The sequence below is a fragment of the Lemur catta genome, chromosome 7 (genome assembly GCF_020740605.2).
Source record: "Lemur catta isolate mLemCat1 chromosome 7, mLemCat1.pri, whole genome shotgun sequence".
In the NCBI taxonomy this organism is placed as follows: domain Eukaryota; kingdom Metazoa; phylum Chordata; class Mammalia; order Primates; family Lemuridae; genus Lemur; species Lemur catta.
The window spans coordinates 106,004,438-106,022,536 of record NC_059134.1 but is presented as its reverse complement, the minus strand read 5'-3'; the positions used below and the strand labels follow the sequence as shown (position 1 = coordinate 106,022,536).

Sequence of the window (18,099 nt, the reverse complement as noted above, 5' to 3'; positions counted from 1 at the left end):
CAGGCGTGAGCTGCCACGCCTGGCCAAGGGAGGGTGGTTCTAAGTCAGGATGGGGAAGGGACTGGCAGGGCTGACGCAGGGCCAGGCTCAGGGCGAGTGTCTGGGTGCCCTGTGCCTGGTGTCAGACTCCGGTGCCCCTGCCCTTCTCTGCATGTGGGACCCTGTGGCCATAGCTAGCTGTCCTGCCTGGTCTCTGGACAGGGACTGGCTCGTTCTGAGGCCTGGAGCAGTGAGCAGCAGGACGTGGCCTTGGCCAGAGGTTCCGGCGTCCAGGTGTGGTTTTCAAGTGGTCCAGGCGAGGCGAGTGCCGGCTGTGCTCTTCCAGAGAGCGTTTCTGCTCTTGGAGGAGACGGGGCAGCAGCAGGGCCCCAGCGGGACCTCCGATGGCCCTCTGCACCCTCTTTGGACCTGAAAAGAGAACACACCTGCACAGGGCGAGTGGGTGGGTGGGGGCTGCCCCTTGCCTGGCCCTGGATGCAGCCTCCTGCCGTGAGCAGAGCCAGTGCTGTGGCAGCCACAGCTGCTGCAGCCACTGATGGCCGGGGTGGCCCTCCACTGGGGGCATGTGCCCAGATGTGGCAGCGGCAGCAGCCAGTGGGGTTTTAAGGGATAGGCAGGAGTTTGTGAGCCCTCGATGGTAGGGACAGGGTTCCTTTGGGATCAGTAGCTCTGAAGTGTTTCTTGGAACTCCCCCCTGCCTCTTACCAGCAGGTATAGGACATGGGGCAAACGTGACATTCATCATCGTCCTGGTGCCTTCTCTGTGAGATGGTGGCTGTCATTGGCCTCCCACTCCCAGGGGCTCTGGGGATTGCACCCCGGAGCTGAGCCCCATCGGACACCTTCTCTGGGGACACTTACCCAGGGTTGCAAGGAGGCTCGTAACCTGCCCAGTTCACACACACCGGAAACCTGAGCAGAGAGCCCGGCAGGGCTCCGGGGCAGGGGTGACCAGACACTTTTGCAGAGTGCACTGAGGCCAGGGAGGGCAGCGGGGCAGGAGCAGCCCCCTCATCTCCCCCCCACTATGGGCCGCACCTTGTAGGTTCCGTGTGCACTGCTGCTTCTGCCTGGGGCCCAGGGCCGGGGTGGGTGCCCCGAGGAGGGCTCCCCTCAGCCGGTTGGGAGCCTCAGGGCCCTGGCATCTGACTCCAGGTTCAAATCCAGCCTCCTTGGCTTTCTGGCTTGGGGGGGCTGGCCCTGAGCCTGGAGTCCTGTCTCCAGACTGGGCAGCAGCAAGACCCTGCTCACAGAGAATGCTGCGACTAACCAGTGCCCATGGGGCGCCCTGTCACTGTGGCCAGAGCACTGGCCCTTGCCTGGCTGGCTGGGCCTTGCACCCCCCACCCCTGTGCCCCTCAGTGGGTGTTTCCCGGCCACGCCCTTGCTCCGTCCCAGGGCAAGCTCTCAGGAGTCTACCGGAGTCCAGCCCCTCCAATCACCCACTCAGAGGGGAGGATGGTGGGGGCTCTGGGGGCCTTGGAGAGAGGTGGTCTGGAGCAGGGAGGTGGCCTGGCCCTGCCCTCGCCTTGCCCAGTGACCTGAGCAGGCCCTGGCACCCCCTCCTCCCTGCTGCCTAAGGGCCCTCTGGACCTGTGTGCAGACCAGGCCCCTTGCCTGCCCCCAAAAGCTTCCCGCTCAGCTCAGACCCAGGCATGGGGGTGGCATGGCACACCGGCCACACGCAGCCTGGGGAGGGCAACTGAGGCCTGGGATCCTCTGGCCAGGCCCTGGGGGAGGGCGGGCGGTGGAGGTGGGCACAGGGGGACGCAGCCCTAGCTCCCTGGCAGGCCCCACCTGCCCACAGGGCTCCACAGAGGTGTGGCCAGGGTGTCCCCGGAGCAAGGGGCGGGGCAGGGGGAGGTTCCTGCACTTTCTCCCGCTGGCCGGCCCAGGGAAGGTTTTAACATCATTGAAGATCAGCTTTGCACTACGTGTTCTGACCGAACCGTGGCTGAGGCTGCGCTGGTCGGCCCGGGGAGGGGTTGGGAAGGGGAAGGGCTTGCAGAGGGCTGGGGTTGTCCAGGGGACATGGGTTCAGAGCAGGGCTGCGGGCTCAGAGCACGGAGGTTGGGGAGAGAAGGGGTTCAGACAGGAACAGGGTGTCGGGCATGGGCAGGTGCACGCTGGGAGTCAGGGGCGGCCCGAGAAGGACCAGCTTGTAGAGCCAGAGGGCGGTGGGAGGGAGGTTCGTGGCTCATAGGACCATAGGATGGGGGGACAGGGGGCTCAGGGCCAGGACGGGGCTTGGAGAGGAGGAACTGCCACAGCGCAGTGTCCCTTTGGAGGAGGGTCGGGGCTGGGTGGGGGCCAGCAGATTGGTGACGAGGACCCAGCTCCGAGGTGGGCGGTGCAGGAGGGTGGGGGGGGCTGGCGCTTTCTCCACGGGGAAGGGGCTTCCTCATTGGGACTTTTGTGGAGCTGGGAGATCAGTTGGGGACAAGTGTCCAAGAGAGAATGAGAGTGTGGTGGGGCAGATGAGGGCTGGGAGGGACCAAGGCTGGGAGGACAGACGTCAGTTCTGAGAAGCGATGTGGGGGGGCCCAAGGCCTAGATGGGACAGGTAGCATTCAGAGAGAGGCTGTGGGCAGGTGGTGGACCCAGCTCCAAGGACACAAGTGTCACTAGTGGCCAGGACCTCAGCAAGCAGGACCCTCGGCTCTGCAGGCAAAGGGGAGCCCTCCAGGGTGCTTGTTCAGGGACAGCTGTCCGGGGAGGGGCCACATGCTCCCAGACTTCGGGAGTGAGCTGCACTGGCAAGGGTGGGGCCTAGGCTCGGTGGGGTCTAACGGGGGTCTGATGGGGGGGCAGGAGCTCTGACCAGGGTGGGCCCAGAGAGGAGGGGAGAGTGGGGGGGCATCACTGAAACTTAGTGGGGGGCCTGGACGTGGTGGGCTAAGTGGGGAGGGGCCGGAGAGCTGTCTGGGGTGGGGGCTGGGTTAGGGACAGGATTGTGCAGACATGGGTGCTCAGGTCGGGGCTTGGTGAGGCTCAGACCCCCCCAGGGACTGGCGCTTCTTGGGGCAGGGGGCAAGGACTCTGAGTGCTGCGCACACAGCCGGTGGGGAAGTGAGATCCAACAGGCCCGGGGCAGGGGCTCAGCTGGCCCAGCGAGGGGGAAGGAGGAAGAGCGGGTGCTGTCTCCCGGGGAGGCAGATGGGGAGGGCCTGGAGTCTGGGGGCCTGCGAGGGGGCGGGGCAGGGGCGGGCTCGGTCCAGCGGGGGGCCGGCCCCCCTCCCGCGGGAGGCGGCGGCCGCCGCGTGAGTCAGGCTCTGGCTGCAGCGGCGCGGCCGCCTGGCGCAGCGGAGGGAGCGCGGGCAGCGGGGGAGGCAGCGGCGCCGCCGCGAGCCCCGCGCGCTCCCCGCCCCCAAGGTTGGGCCGCTGGGACGCGGCTGGTGGACAGACAGCGGCCCGCGGGACGGCGGAAGGACGCGCTCTCGGAGGCTCCGGTCTGGCCGCCCGCCGAAGAGTCGCCAGTAGGTGAGGACGCGCCGTCCGGGCGGCTGCGGCAGAGCAGGGCAGAGGGGCCGGGCGGGGGCCTTGCCGCAGACCCCCGGCGCGCGCCGCTCGGCGGGGCGACTCGCTGCCTGGCTGGAGTGTTCGTTTTGCGGCGTGTCCTTGTGCGTCTGTCTGCGGCCTCGGGGATGGGTGGCTCCGTGCGAATGTGCGCGCCTGGGGTCTTCAGGTTGGAGGGGTCGGGGGCGATGCGCGCGAGTTTGGAGGCCCCGCACCTGCGTCAGTCCCCGGCTGAGCCGGTGTCGCGTGCGTGGGGACTTGTTTACCTGGCGGCGTCTGGCGCCTGCGGGTGCGCCCGGGTCTGGAGAGCCCGCGGGCGGTGCTGGTGTCTGTGTCCCATGTGTCGGCGCGTCTGTGTGCAGGTGCCGCAGCTCTGCTCCTTCTGACGTTACCGGCTTGGGCAGCGTGGGGGTCTGGAGCCTTGGGCCGGCACTAGGTGGTTTGGGGTGCCGGGGTGCTGTCTGTTGCAGCGTGTCAGTCCGTGTGGGTGTGCGTTTGTGGGTGCTGTTGTGTGTCAGTGGGCGCGTGTTTGTGCGCAGATGGCAAAGTGGTGAAAGCCCCGTGTCCCCGCCAAGGCTGCTGCAAAGGGCTTTGGCAGCGCAGTGGCCACAGCCGGGCGGGGGAGGCAGGTGGCAGGCTGGCAGCTGGCTGGCAGGGGGGGTGCGGATTCCCATCTCCGCTGGAGCTGTTCACGGGGCTGCAGGGCAAGACGGTGGGTGCCGCCAGGCGGGCAGAGTCCATCGCAGTCTTCCTTTCTCCCTCCCCTCCAGGCCCAGGGCCCCGGCCAGTGCCCAGCCCCGCTGGGAGCCCCGGCAGCACCACGGACGGCACCCAGGAAGCCCGAGTCTCCCTGGACGGGGCCTTCTGGATCCCGAGGCCCCCGGCAGGGTCCCCCAAGGGCTGCTTTGCCTGCGTGTCCAAGCCCCCCGCCCTGCAAGCTCCCGCGGCCCCTGCGCCGGAGCCCTCCGCCTCTCCCCCCATGGCGCCCACGCTGTTCCCCATGGAGTCCAAGAGCAGCAAGACGGACAGCGTGCGGGCCACCGGCGCCCCCCAGGCCTGCAAGCACCTAGCTGAGAAGAAGACAATGGCGAACCCCGCGACGGTGGTTGAGGTCTACCCCGACAGCAGCGAGGTGAACGACTACTACCTGTGGTCCATCTTCAACTTTGTCTACCTCAACTTCTGCTGCCTGGGCTTCATCGCCTTGGCCTACTCCCTCAAGGTGAGCCTGGCGGCGGGGCAGGGCCCTGGGCGGCGGTGCTGGCAGGACACCCCGGCCTCCTCCACTCTGCCCCTCCCTCTCAGAGGAGCCCCCCGGTGGAGCTGGCAAAGTCGGGTCCAAGAGGTGTACGAAGAGTGAGGGGTCTTGTTTATGGGGTCCGGGGGGGTGTTGGCCAAATCTGATCTGCAGGGGTCTGCCGTTCCCCTGCCTGAGCTGAGAGAGCTTCTTGGGGGTCTTCTCTGGCCGTCAAGGACAGACTGTCTGTGCAGCGGCTCAGCAGAGCCTGCAGGAGGGGCCGTGGGGGTGGGGTGGGTTCAGAGTCCTGTCCAGTGACTGGGGATGTGGGAACCAGACCCGGACCGCAGCAGCCCTCGGTATCCAGGGATGGAGCCGGCGTGGAGCCGAAGGGGGCTTGGCTTCGTTCTCTGGTTGGAAAGAGGGTGGCTGGAGACCTTACCTAAGCCCCTCATCAGGGAGCCCGATGCCAGGCGTTTAGTGGGGACCCAGTCCTGGGTGGCCAGGCAGCCCAGGGAAGAGAGGTGTAAACATGTCCTGCACGCCTCCTCACCCCACACCCTGAGTGGGCTCAACTTCTGGAAGCTCCTAGGCACTGTGAGAGGAGCTGGCTGGTAGCAGAGCTGGGTGCTGGGTGACGGGACCCTCATGCCCCAAGGGCAAACCAGAGAAACTCAGACGGAGGCTTCCAGAGGAGGCTGTGAGGGACCTGCTGTGGGGGCCCATCCTGTCCTGGGCTGGAGACCCACCGGCAGGAGGAGGTGGAGGTGACACTCCGGAAGGAAGCGCAGCTCACATTTAGCCAAATCATCACTTTCCCGGTGCAGACTCGAGTGGCCGAGCCAGGGGCACTACGGTGCCTGCAGCTGCCCAGTGAGGGGCGGGGCCGGGGGCTGCAGGCAAGCAGGGGCTGGGGCAGAGGCCGGGCTGGCAGGTAGGTCACTTGGACAGCTCTACCTCGATCCAGCTCTGAGTCCTCCCCTGGCGTCACACGCCGGCCACCTGGCCTCCTGTCCCGCTCCTGACTCAGCCCTGGCCCCACTCACCTGCCGTCACCGGTGCACTCATCCTGAGGCCTGTCCCCGGCCCCGGGCACAACCACGTGGGACCTGTGTGTGAGGGAGCATGTACCAGTGTGTATCAGTGTGTTGCACGTGAGTGTTCATATGTGTACATGTGTGTGAGTGTACAACTGCCTGTGTGCATGTGAATGTGTGAGTGTGCATGTGTGTGCCCATGTGTATGCGTGTGTGTAATTGCATAAAGGTGAGTGTAACCAAATGTGTGTGTGCAAGTGTCAGTATAATTGCACATGTGCATGTGAATGTCAGTGCACATGAATGTGTAGACGTGTATGCGTGTGTGTAATTGCATACAGGTGAGCGTATTTTGTGTGAGCATAACCAAATGTGTGTGAGTGTGCATGTGTGTGCAGATGTCAGCATAATTGTGTGTGCATGGGAATGTATTCTGTGTGCATGAGTGTGCATTCATATATTATGTGCATGTGTGCAACTGTGCATGAGCGCATGTGCACACATATGAGTATGTAAGCGTGAGTGTAATTGCGTGTGTGTACGTGTATGAATGTGTGTGAGTGTGTGCATGTGCTGAGGGCAGAAAAGTGGAGGAGTCCCTGGGGTGAGGGGTGCAGCCTCCAGACCAGCCTCAGCTCTGCTCCCCAGGCCGTGCCGAGCAGAGGGCAGGGCTGCCAGGGAGCGGAAGCCGCAGCTGCGGAGCTCTGCCTCCTGGTGCCCTCTCGCTGTGCCCTGCCAGCAGCCTGCGGACACGGCCTGGCTGCCCGGGCTCCTGTCCGGAAGCCGTCCCCTCCTCCCCTTGGCTCGGGCTGTGGCCGGCTGGCTGGCATGGGGCAGGCCCATCTGGCACAGGTTGTAGGTAGGTCAGGCTTTCTGGATGGTGCCAGATTGGAGCTGGGGTGGGGGGTGGTGTGAGGTTGTCCTTCTGAGGGGCAGAGAGTCCCCACCCCACCTCACACGGGGACTGCTTTTCCTCTCTTTCCCTGGAGGCCATGAGTGTGGAAAGGCTTCGGGGCCTCCCAGGAGGGGGTGCAAGGTGAGCTGCCTCCGTCCTGGGACGGGGGGAGGACAAGACCGGCCAGCCTGGCCCCATGCTTGGGAATGCGTCCATCTGTCCATCCAGCTGCAGGTCTCCTGGCCTGCTGCACCCCAGACCACAGGCAGCCAGTCACGGCACTTCCAAGGGCACCAGGCAGACTTGGGGTCAGAAGGTCTTGGCTAAAATCCAAGCTGTGGGGACAGACAAGCCATTGCACCTCACTGAGCCCGGCTCCCTCATCTGCTCACACAACAAATGGAAACCAAACAGCCCTGGAGCTGGCACTGGGAGCAGGGTGGAGGCTGGCATGTGGTGGGTGTAAAACAGACGCCGTGTCCTTGCCCAGCCCCACGTGTCCATCCACCCTCCAGCCACCTGTCCACCCCCACCCATAGGCAGTTCAGCTCCACGCGGCTGGACTGACTGCAGAGACCGAGTCTGTGTTCGCGCAGCCTGGTGTCGGGGGAGGCAGAGACACAAAAAGCCAATTCTCCATTCATACTTCTCCGTGGCCGCTGGCTCCCGCTGTCGGCTGGACCACGTCCAAGCTTCCCATCTTGGCGTTCAAGACCCTTGAAGACCAGTTCTCCACCCTTCTCCTGGCTTCCCCACACCCCTGCCCCGTCCTCCCATGAAGGCGCCACGGGCCATGTGCACCCTCGGCTCGCACGAGCTCTTCCCGCGGCCCAGAGAGTTTCTGAGAGCACAGGTCTCTCTCCTGGGAAGCCCCCGAGACCCTGCTGCCCGGACACGTCTGCTCACCCCGCCAGACCCGACCCTCTGGTGTCCTGTCACTTCCCAAGGCAGGGCTGACCAATTTGGGGGTCAAGGAATGTTGACTGAACGGGGGGATGGACAGAGGACGTGGGACAGGAGGGACTATGCAGCGTGACGTTTCAGAGAAGAAATATGTCACTCCCAGCGTGGGGTGAGGCTGGTCTCTGGTGGGGACTCTGGGAGGAGGTGGCCTTTCCGTGGGGCTCGGTGGAGCATGAGAGGACAGGAGTCCAGGTGGGGAAGCTGCATCCAGTGAGACATGAAGGTGGGGGGTCGGTCCCCTCTTTCCCGTCCCTCCCGTACCCCAGCTGCCCTCCAGGGCCATCCACGGTGGACACCCCCACCAGCCACTCATTGCAAGGACCCAGCAACGAGATCGCAGCTCAGAGTTGCTTTAGGTTAATAAGATCAATGAATACAACCCGACAGGTTAATGAATTGGAGGAGAAAACAATATGTTCGTCTTATGGAAATTTTGTAGGACCACAGACCTCTAATAATGATGAACAGTGTCCTTGGCAGTGAAGGTTAGGACCAAGAACGAGACCGGGCTGCTGTGCCCCCTGCGGCCCAGTGTGGCTCAGGACGTGGCACGAGCCCGCTCTGGGCCAGACCCACGGCCACCGTGCACGGCCCGGGAGGCAGGCGCTGCCGTTGCCCTCCTGCCGCAGAGGCCAGGCCGGGGGGCGGCAGGCGGTGCACTAGCCTGGCACGGCAGAGTTGGCGACCGGCAGTCAGGGCTCGTCCAGCCAGCGTCCCAGCGCCTGAGCTCTTACCCGCAGGCCGCGGGCGGACGAGGAGAACAGCGGCTGGTTGCAGGTGAGGTTCACTGAGGAGAAAACCTGGTCCTTGTCACGGTCCCACAGTTCGCGGAATGTACAGCATCAGTCTGCACAAGAGACGGGCACGTTCAGACAGCAGCCAAAGTCAGTTAGAAACGTGCTTTCTAAATGTAATTTTAACTTATGCTAAAAAGTAAATAGACAAAGACTTAACCTAACAAAAGATATAATAGCTCTTTCTGGAGAAAAGTATGAAACTTTATTTTAACAAAGACATCAGATTAGACCCAAATAGGTGGGTGATGTGTTCTGTGCTTAGGAAGGAAGACAGAACTCAGTGAGATGTTGGCTCCCTCCAGAATAGCTAGGATAGAAACTTCCCAAGAACGTAGACTCTTCTCCGTCCCTGCCCCTCCGCCCCGTCCGCCCCTGCGGCTCTGTTCTCTCTGCCCCTTCCTTACTCCCCCACCCCCTGCTGCACACTGGTCTCTTCATCTTCCTTTTTCTCTCCCCTCCCTTTGTCCCTCCCACCATCCCCTCCCCCACCCACCCACAAGACAATCCACACCCACCTGGTTCCATCCCTCTGCTGTCCGTGCACCCCCCTGTCCCCCGCCTGCCCCACCCACTCACTGGCGACGCAGGCCCGATGCATCCGAGCATCCACCTGCCCAGGTATTTCCACAGCCCGGCGCAGCCCCCTGGGGGATGACCTTCTGCCCCCTCCCTCCAGCCCCCAGGCCTTGGCTGCGGCTCTTATCTGGACTCTGTGGGAAGAAAGGGGATCCCGAGACTGGGCCTGGGTGAGGTGGCGTCTCAGAAATGGGTCGGCCCAGTCCCACGTCTCCTGGGACTCCATGTCCATTCCCAGAGCCAGGGTCACCACCTGTGCCACTCTCCGTCCTCCCGGCCCGTGGTACCTCGGGCAGGAGCCATCAAACCAGGACCCATGTGGCCCCATCCTCCGACCACATTACCCTCTCTGAGGCCAACTTCTTTTATTTTAAATAATTTTAGACTTACCAAAAAGTTACAAAAAAGGGAAAGAATCCTTGATACTTTCACCCAGATGTCCCCAGCGTTAACCTTCTACCGTGTTCTCACTTCCTCCTCCCTCCGGCTGCACGCCACTCACTTTGCCAGCTGTTTGTGCGTAGGCTCCAGGCCCGGTGGCCACGCCCTGCGTCCCGCAGCGTGTGACGCCGCAGCAGTGACACTGCCCGCAGAGCCACAGCAGCACTGCCCGAAAGTAGGGGGTGGGCGCAAAACCGCCCACGCTCCGTCACACTGTGCTCTGACGCCCGCAGGTCCGGGACAAGAAGCTGCTCAACGACCTGAACGGGGCGGTGGAGGACGCCAAGACGGCCCGGCTGTTCAACATCACCAGCTCCGCCCTGGCAGCCTCCTGCATCATCCTCATCTTCATCTTCCTGCGGTACCCGCTCACCGACTACTGAGGCCCGCCAGGCGCCCACGCGGAGACATGTCACTTCCATGGTCGCTGAGACACGGGCCCCTGCGAGGTCCGGCAGAGCAGGGCTTCTGCCCTGGGGCCCCTTGAGCCGGGACCCCCGCAGTGAGGCCGTCAGGAGCTGAGCACGGCGAGGGGGCCGCAAGCTGGGTCCCCCCCACCTCCGCCTGTTCCTGGGGCCCGTGGGCTTCTCCCTGTGCCGCTGCACCCCGGCTTCCAGTGCTGCCGTCCCCGCCCTCCTGTGCCCCTTCCCAGGCCCCGGGGCCCCCCGACCTGACACCCAGCAAGAAGGGCTTATGTGGGGGCCGCCCAGGATGGGGGGCTGCCAGCATCGGGGACTCGTGCTCTCCCCCGCCCCCTCCTCCTGCTGCTGTGACCCTGCTCAGCTCTGTGTCTGTGAACTTCCAATAAAAGCCCTGTGCAGCGCCCGCCCACCTTCTGTCCCACGCCCGGCAGGACACAGAGGGAAACGTGGGCCTTGGGAGCCTCCTTTGGGCACCACCTGGCGCTCCAGGCCCCGGGTTGCGTCTCGGCTGGCTTTGCCGGAGAGATTTGCCTGTAGCCAAGCGATCTTCTGGCAGGGGACCGACGGGGCTTTTGGTGGAGGGTGCCCCGAACATGGGTCGCCCAGAGGATGGAGCACCCCATGCAGGGGGGGCGTGGGGAGCAGCACGCGGTGCCCACGCTGGCTGGGAGTCGGAGCACCGGGCAGTGGCAGAGCCCTGGCCGCCTGCTGCCCATCCCGGCCGGCTCTGGGGGCCCGGTGGGGCCCTCTGCCTGGCTCGCGTCTGGCTCCTGCCTGTGAGGTGGGGGACGGCCCTCCCTCCTCACAGCCGCTGTGAAGATCCCCCGGCCACTGCAGGCCACGCCACGCGGGCCAGAGCCAAGGTGCTGCAGCAGGGGCGGCCACTGGTCCCACGGTGGGGGCCGGTCGGTCCCTGAAGCCGAGTCTGAGGAGCTGAGATGGGACAGTGCGGGGCTGACAGAGGAGTCGGGGTCAGGCGAAGGAAGCAGCGGCTGCGCAGAGGCGGGTGCCTGGGTCTGGCCGGGCTGGGGAGCCGCGGGGTTTGTGCAGCCCGGGAGCGGAGCAGCCGGAGGGACCCGGTGCCCACAGCGGGCAGGTGAGCTTTGTCAGAGCGGAGGCAGGATCGCTCTGCCATCTATGAGGATCGTGCCCTCTGGGGTGTCAGGACCGGCTTACAGAGGATGGGAGTGGGCAGAGGCTGCGGTGGGGGCTGAGTCTGAGCGGGAGGGTGCTGGGGGGGGTAAGGCGTGGGAGGGACAGCAAGGGTGCGCAGGGCCCTGTACCGGGAGCAAACCGGGGAGGAAGATGCCCGCTGTGCCGCGCCAAGCAGAGGGCAGCTGTGGGGCCAGAGCAGAGCTGTGCAGGCCAGTGAGCATGTGGCTGCTGCGGAGGACGAGGACACACTGCTGGCTGCTCAGGCCTCGCAGGCCGAGGCGGAGGGTCTGGGGACACAGTGCCAGGGAGGACAGGCGGGGCAGGGACCTCCAGGTAGCAGCAGCTCTGGGGGATCATCGACCCTGGTCTGGACAATCACGATCCCAGTGGGAATGTCACACGCCTGTTGCCACCCACATGGAGGGCTCGGAAGGGAGGACCCTGAGCTGGGGGCCAGAGGTTGCAGCAGGTGGGACAGGTGCAGGGTGGGGACACAGCTGCAGCAGGACGCAGTGTCACAGGCCTGACCCAGGGAACCTGCAAGGGAGAGGCAGGGTGGTCAGCGCCCACTGCGGGGTTCCAGCCCGGGCAGGTGGTGGGCTCTGCAGGAAGGGTGGAGGGAGCATGCGGCCTGGGTGCCAAGGAGAGGTTGCTGGGGTCAGAAAGGGCACACGTGGGGACTGGGCAGGACCCTCCAGGTGCTGGCCCCTGACTCCAGATGGGAGGTGGAGGGCTGGGGGAGTCTGACCGGGCGTGGGCGCATCCAGTGCTTCCGCTATTGGGCACAGGTGGCCCTGCCCTTCCTGGGGAGTCACCTGGGATGTGCCGGGAGAGGCTGCTGGGCCTCAGAGGAGGTCCTAGCTGCCAGGGCTCTGACACTCAGGGAAGATGGGGTCCTGGGCCATGTGTCCAAGCATCCAAGCGGCTTGTTTGCTAAGCCTGGGAGGGAAGGAAGCAGAGGGAACGTTTTCTTCGCCGTTTTCCTTACGCCTTGGACGCCAGCGCCGGCTTGCTGCCCGGGCCGCTACCGGGAGGAACTGCGCCCGCACTAGGGAGGCCCACAGCTTTCCCTGGGACGTGCCCCGGCCCGGCTGAGGCTTTCTGGGTCCTTGCTGGAGAAATGGGACATCGAGGTGTCCTGGTTGCAGGATGCTGGTGTCCACCCTGGGCAGGGGGCCACAGAGGCTCTGGCTTGCACCCCCAGGGCCAGGGAGGGCCGGCGCTCCCACGACGCTCCACGGAGAGGTCAGACTCAGCACCTCTGCAGCAGGTGCGTCCCACGCCCTCAGCAGGCAGCACTGGCTCCGCATGGGCCCTGGGGCTGCTGTCCACGTCTCTGCCTCCCTGGGCCCACCCCTGCCCTGCCGGCCCCCCACCCACCGTGCTCCCACCCCACCATTACTGGATTTTGTGCAGCCCCTGGCACAGGTTTGACATTCATCAAACACTCACATGAGTGAAAGAATGGGTCTCCCTCCCTCTCACCCTCTTCCTGCCCTCCCTGCCCCTCCCTACCCCTCCCTGCCACTGTGGTCTTTTGTGACCTTTAGGGGGGTCGGGTGACTTTCCCTGACTCCCTTCCCCCCAGCCCACAGCCCCGTCTAAAAGGACCAGGACCAAGTGGCCTAATGGGGAGGAGGCTGAAAGGCCGAGCCTGGCTGTGCATCTGTGTGTGTGCTCCTGTGTGCATGTGTGTGACTGTGTCCATGTGCATGTGTGCTCGTGTGTATGCACATGTGTGCTCATATGTAGCTGCATGCATGTATGTGCATGTGTGACTGTGTGCATGTGTGTGCTTGTGTGTGACCGTGTGCGTGTGTGTGTGTGACTGTGTACATGTCTGTGCTTGTGTAGCATTGTGTGCATGTGTGTGCATGTGCATGCATAATGTGTGGCCTATGTGTGACTGTGTGCATGTGTGTAACTGTGTGCATGTGTGTATGTGTGACTGTGTACATGTCTGTGCTTGTGTGGCATTGTGTGCATGCATAATGTGTGGCCTATGTGTGACCGTGTGCATGTGTGGACTCTGTGTATGTGTGTACGTGTGCATGTATGGACTGTGTGCATATGTGCATGGGTGCATGTGTGGACTGTGTGTGGCTGTGAGCATGTGTGTGCAAGCATGTTGCATATGTGTGTACTGGGGAGGAGGCACCGTAGAGCTACCCCCCAGCCCCTCTCACCTTGACCATGGTGGCCCGGGAGTTTCCCAGGCCCCCACGCATTTGCCAAACCCACTGCCCATTCCAGCCAGGGAGCGGAGCCTGACGTCTCTTCTCCAGATGCTGGAATCCACAGAATGTTCTTTCTTAACTGTGTGCTCTCAGCCGTAGCACAGGGGGCTTGAGAGCAGGCATGTGCACTCCCCGGGGTCCTCCTGCTCCCACAGAATAGAGATGACCAGCTTGGGCAGGTGGGGGGTCTCTGATCGCCCCGGACCCCAGGGCCTCTGTGACCAGTACTGGGGGGCAGGGAGGGGCATTCTGAGGCAGAGATGGGACAGGAATCTCCTCCCGCCCCACTCCACGTCCACCTACTGAGCTGGAGACTCCAGAGGGGTGGCAACGAGTGGCTCATGACCAGGACAGCAGAGGTGCACCCCTGGGACACCGGCTATGACAACAGAGGAGTCAGAAGTAGCAGTTGTAGAAAGTCTGCAAGTTCCCACTGTTGCTGGACGACATCAGTGCACAGAGGCAAGGCCAGCGGAGCCCAGGCAATAGAAATAGCAACAAATCCCAGGTAGACACAGCACAGCAAACCACAAAACACCAAAGACAAAGAGAAAATAACTTTTGAGCAGCCAGAGAAAAAAGATTATTTTCAAAGCAGCAGATGACTTTTCACCAAAAATAACAGCATATTCATTCATGACCTGTGGGAAAGAAAATATTGTTTTAAACAAAAACATCTTTTTTTTTTTCTTTTGAGACAGGGCCTCGCTCTGTCGCCCTGGGTAGAGTACAGTGGTGTCATCACAGCTCACTGCAGCCTCCAACTCCTGGGCTCCAGCGATCCTCCCTCCCCGGCCTCCCAGAGTGCTAGGATTACAGGCGGGAGCCACCACGCCCGGCTTAAATGAAAGCATCTTAAATGTGAAATATAACACACAGAAAAGTGCACAAACTCAATTAAAAATAAAAATTTTTTAAATGTGCAGCCCTATGAATTTTCAGGTAGCAGTCACCCACAGCGCCAGCCACCAACGTCAAGAAAAAGCGTCCTGCAACCCCCGCCGACGGCGCACGCGGCAGTCGATTCTATGTTTTTATGGACCTAAGTGTGCACCGCTTAGCACCACACCTGCTACACAAGCTCCTATTTCTGGAATTTTTATAAATGAAACCAAACGTGTTATCATCCTTTGTGCCTGGTACCCACGGGCTGTGGTCTCCCGTGGTGCTGTGAGCACGGCTCACCCATTCCCACCGCTGGCTAAGCCACCATTTGTCCATTTTACAGCCAGCAGACCGCAGGGCATCGTGGGCACCCCTGCTGGGCGCGCTCGTGTGCCTGCCCCCGGGGCACCTCCCGGGACATGCTCCGGAGAGGGGCTGTGGGCTCTTGAGGCTCGCAGGTCTTCTGCCTTGGCAGGGGACGCCAGCTTCCTGCGGTGGCCGTGCCGTCACCCCACCAGCGTGTTCCCAGCGCTTCCTCCTCACCCCAGGGCGCCCGTTGTCAGCCTTTTTTATTTTAGCCACTCGCGACGTCGGAGCAGCATCTCACGCTGGTTTCAGTTCGCGCTTCCCTGACGGCAGTGAAGTCGAACGTCCGTGTCCTACGTTTACCGGCCACTTGGGTGTCCTCCTTGCGTGATGCCCACCTGGGGCCTTGACGTCCCCTCCTGCGGGGCTGGCCTGGCCCACTGGTCCAGGAGTCCCTTGAGGACAGCGCATGCCCTTCGCCGGCTCGAGCGCCGCGGACGACTTCTCCACTGGGAGACTTACTCTTCCTTCTCTCTCAGTGGCTTCTTTTTATAAACTGAAGTTTCCAATTTTAATGTCCTCACATTAACATCTTCCGTTGGCTCCTGCTTTTCTCTGCAGGACACAAATAGAAGTCATCAGAGAGAAAAACCTCGGCTCGCTGCAATCAAGGCACAGATGGAGGACTGTGCGCTGCCGGAAGCTTCCATTTCCTGATGCTGGTGGTGCTCACATGAGTGACGGCCTCACAAAGTCATCAGGCTGCACATTTCTGCTTTACGTCCCTTTTCTATCTGATATACACGCATTTATATAGAGAGCGGCGTTACACACGCCGCGGACAGGAAATAACTCAAGCAGCTATTGATATATTTCCACCTACATTTGAAGATAAAATGAATAAATGTGCACATCTTTGTTGGGGTTCGAGTAATTTCCGTGAGGGAAATTATCCTTATGTTTATTCATAAATAATTCCAGGGCGTAGAATAGAATATCTCCGGGGGAAAAAACTGGGTCCGGTAAGGGAAACAGTGGGCGGTAGATTATTAATTTTCATTGTGAACCAAAATGCACACAGAGGACAGCGGCGAAGGGGGTCCCTGTGCGGGCAGGACCCCCGGGACTGATGGGCCTGAGCAGGGGCGGGGGCCCTCGAGGGTGGGGGGCCCGCGTGCAGTGTGAGGGCCGTCTGCCTGGGAGGGGCAGCAGGACTGGAGGGGCTGGTTACACGCAGGATGGGTCACATGGGTGAACACACTGCAGGGACGGGAGTCCGGTTTCTCGCTGCTGGTGCAGAGAGCAACAGCAATGGAGACGGATAACAAACCGCGACCTGCCCTGCAGTGCTGGTGAACTGAGGGCCGGGGCCCCCCTGGGTCTGCACTGGGGGTGCCCGGAAGCAGCCACACCCCAGGAGCAAGGAGCCCGCCTGCAACAGACACTGCTGGGAACCCCACCCACCCCGGGAAGTGGCTGCCCCAGGCGGGACAGGGGAGGTGCAAGACCAGCCTGGACCACCCGTCATGCCGCCTAGCGCAGGATGAGCCTCCCCTGACCAAGTTGGTGGTGCTAAATGTGCTGATAAGGACTGCAGTCCATTGAACAAAGTCCACACTGAGGGTAATAAATGCATAAATGAGCAGAAGTTTAACAGGCGTGTTGAGTTCCAAAGCTCCATCCTGAAGAATAGTTATAATCACGCAGGGAAACTTGACTGCCTTACAGCTTCCAAAGCAATTTTACAGGCGGAGAAGCCCGGCTGGCACCACCCAGACCAAAGGGTCAGAGTGAACGTCACCAATCATGGGGTCAATCAAGGTTACCTGCCACCTGCCGGGTGCACTGAGAACAGTGTCGTGTCTGTGACAGTCCTGCCTGTTAAGGACAATGTTTGTGTCCCCCGACTTACATGTCGGAGCCCTGACCACCAGTGAGGCGGTGTTTGAGGTGGGGGCTGGGAGGTGATTAGGGTTAGATGAGGTCGTGAGGGTGGGGCCGCAGCGTGGGGCTGGTCCGTATGGAAGGGACACTAGACAGCTGGCTCTCTCCCCTCCCGCGAGGACACAGCTGCTGTCTGCAGCCAGGGAGAGGGTCCGCACCAGGAGCGGGTCCGCCAGCACCTCGGTCCTGGACTTGCAGCCTCCAGAGCCGCGAGGAGCCGGGTCTGCCGCGGCCACGCCGTCCGCAGTGTTGCACTGTGGCCGTGAGCTGCCACATACGCTGCCAAAATGCGTAACCAAACACCAGGCAGACCCGGACTGAGGGCTCACAGAGCTAGATCTGGCCTGCAACCTCCGGAACTGTCAAGGTTGTGAAAGTCAAGGGACGATGGCAGGACTGTCCCAGACTAAAAAGCAGGATGACTAAAGAATTACACATACCAATATATTCTCCTCCGTGGTTTGCCTTCTCGCTCCCTCAGTGTCACCTTCTGACAGACAGGTTATTTTCAGTGGAGGCCGATTTAATTCTTTCTTGTATGATTGATGTTTTTCACGCCCTGCAAATTTTTTATTTCATTTTTTGACTCACTTCAAGGTCATGACTGTTTTTCTCCTAGTTTTCTTCTCAAAGCGTTACGGTCCTGCCTTGCAGGTTTAGGTCTGTGGCCCGTCTCAAATCCATTTTTGTCGTGACGTGAGGTGGGGCGACGGGGGACACTGCAGGTCCTCACCCAGGTCCCCTCCAGCCACCTCCCCGCTCAGTCACGCCCTGTGCCCGGCTTCCACGTGTCCCTCAGAGCAGCCGAGACGGTCCCGTGGGAGACCCTCGGGCCGCTCCGCCAGGTGAAGACCCCGCTGCGTCTGGCGTGTGCGTCCTCCCCAGACCTGTGTCGGGGCCTGTGTCGGCTTCTGCCCAGCAGTTCCCGGTGATAAGGCCGAAGCTGGGCCTTCACTGAAACCCCTGCCCCGGAGATCCCGCCCCTCCCCGCGTCCCCCCGGGAGCTCGTCCCCAGTCGATGACAACACACGCACGTGGGCCTTCTCCTTTCAGCTTCCGCTTCCGGACAGCCTGAGCCCACGCGGGGCGAAGTTAACGTTTCTTCCACGCAGGCTCCACACGTGGCCATGTTCGTTGAGCAGACCCTCCTGCCCCATTGCCGTGGGGCCCCTCTGTCACTAGTTGAGTGACAGCAGACGCGGTGGGTCTGTTCCTGGGCTTCAGTCTGTGCCATTGGTCCAGCGACATCCTGCTGTCCTCGTTACCGTGGCTTCGTGCGCAGTGAGTCGTCACAGCTGGTATGTTTTTCAAGCAATCTTTCCTCTTTGTCGAAGGTGTCAAACTTACTGGCCTAAAGATTTTCCCAGCATCTTTTATTACATTCGGGACGTCTGTAGGGTCTGAAGTAATGCCCACCTTTTCATTTCTGATCATGATTTGTGTTCTTGACAAATTTCCATGCTCTTTATTCTTGGTCCGTCTTGTAGAGAATTATCAATATTCTTAATTTTTTCAAAGAGAAAAAATTGTCCCTTGGATCTGTCTGCTGTGTGTCCGCTTGCTGTTTCGTTCATTTCTGTTCCTAGCTTCATTGTTTCCTTGTAGTTTCTTTGCGTATATATTGCTGTTTCCCCCAGCCCTTGGGTCAATAATTTTCAACTTTTCTTCTTTCTTAATATTATGCATTT

General features: G+C 61.7%; 1 protein-coding gene across 2 annotated transcripts; it reads left to right on the top strand.

Moving 5' to 3' along the window:
* Positions 1-3,301: 3,301 nt before the first annotated feature.
* Positions 3,302-10,284, top strand: IFITM10 (interferon induced transmembrane protein 10). Of its 2 annotated transcripts, none has more exons than XM_045558430.1 (3): positions 3,302-3,480; positions 4,287-4,738; positions 9,696-10,284. In XM_045558430.1, the coding sequence occupies exons 2-3, from the start codon at positions 4,496-4,498 to the stop codon at positions 9,843-9,845; spliced, it is 393 nt and encodes a 130-aa protein (XP_045414386.1). In that variant the 5' UTR covers positions 3,302-3,480; positions 4,287-4,495; the 3' UTR covers positions 9,846-10,284. The 2 variants fall into 2 exon arrangements, with proteins under 2 accessions (XP_045414386.1, XP_045414387.1); XM_045558431.1 differs by having other exon boundaries at positions 3,338-3,476.
* The last annotated feature ends 7,815 nt before the right edge of the window (positions 10,285-18,099 follow it).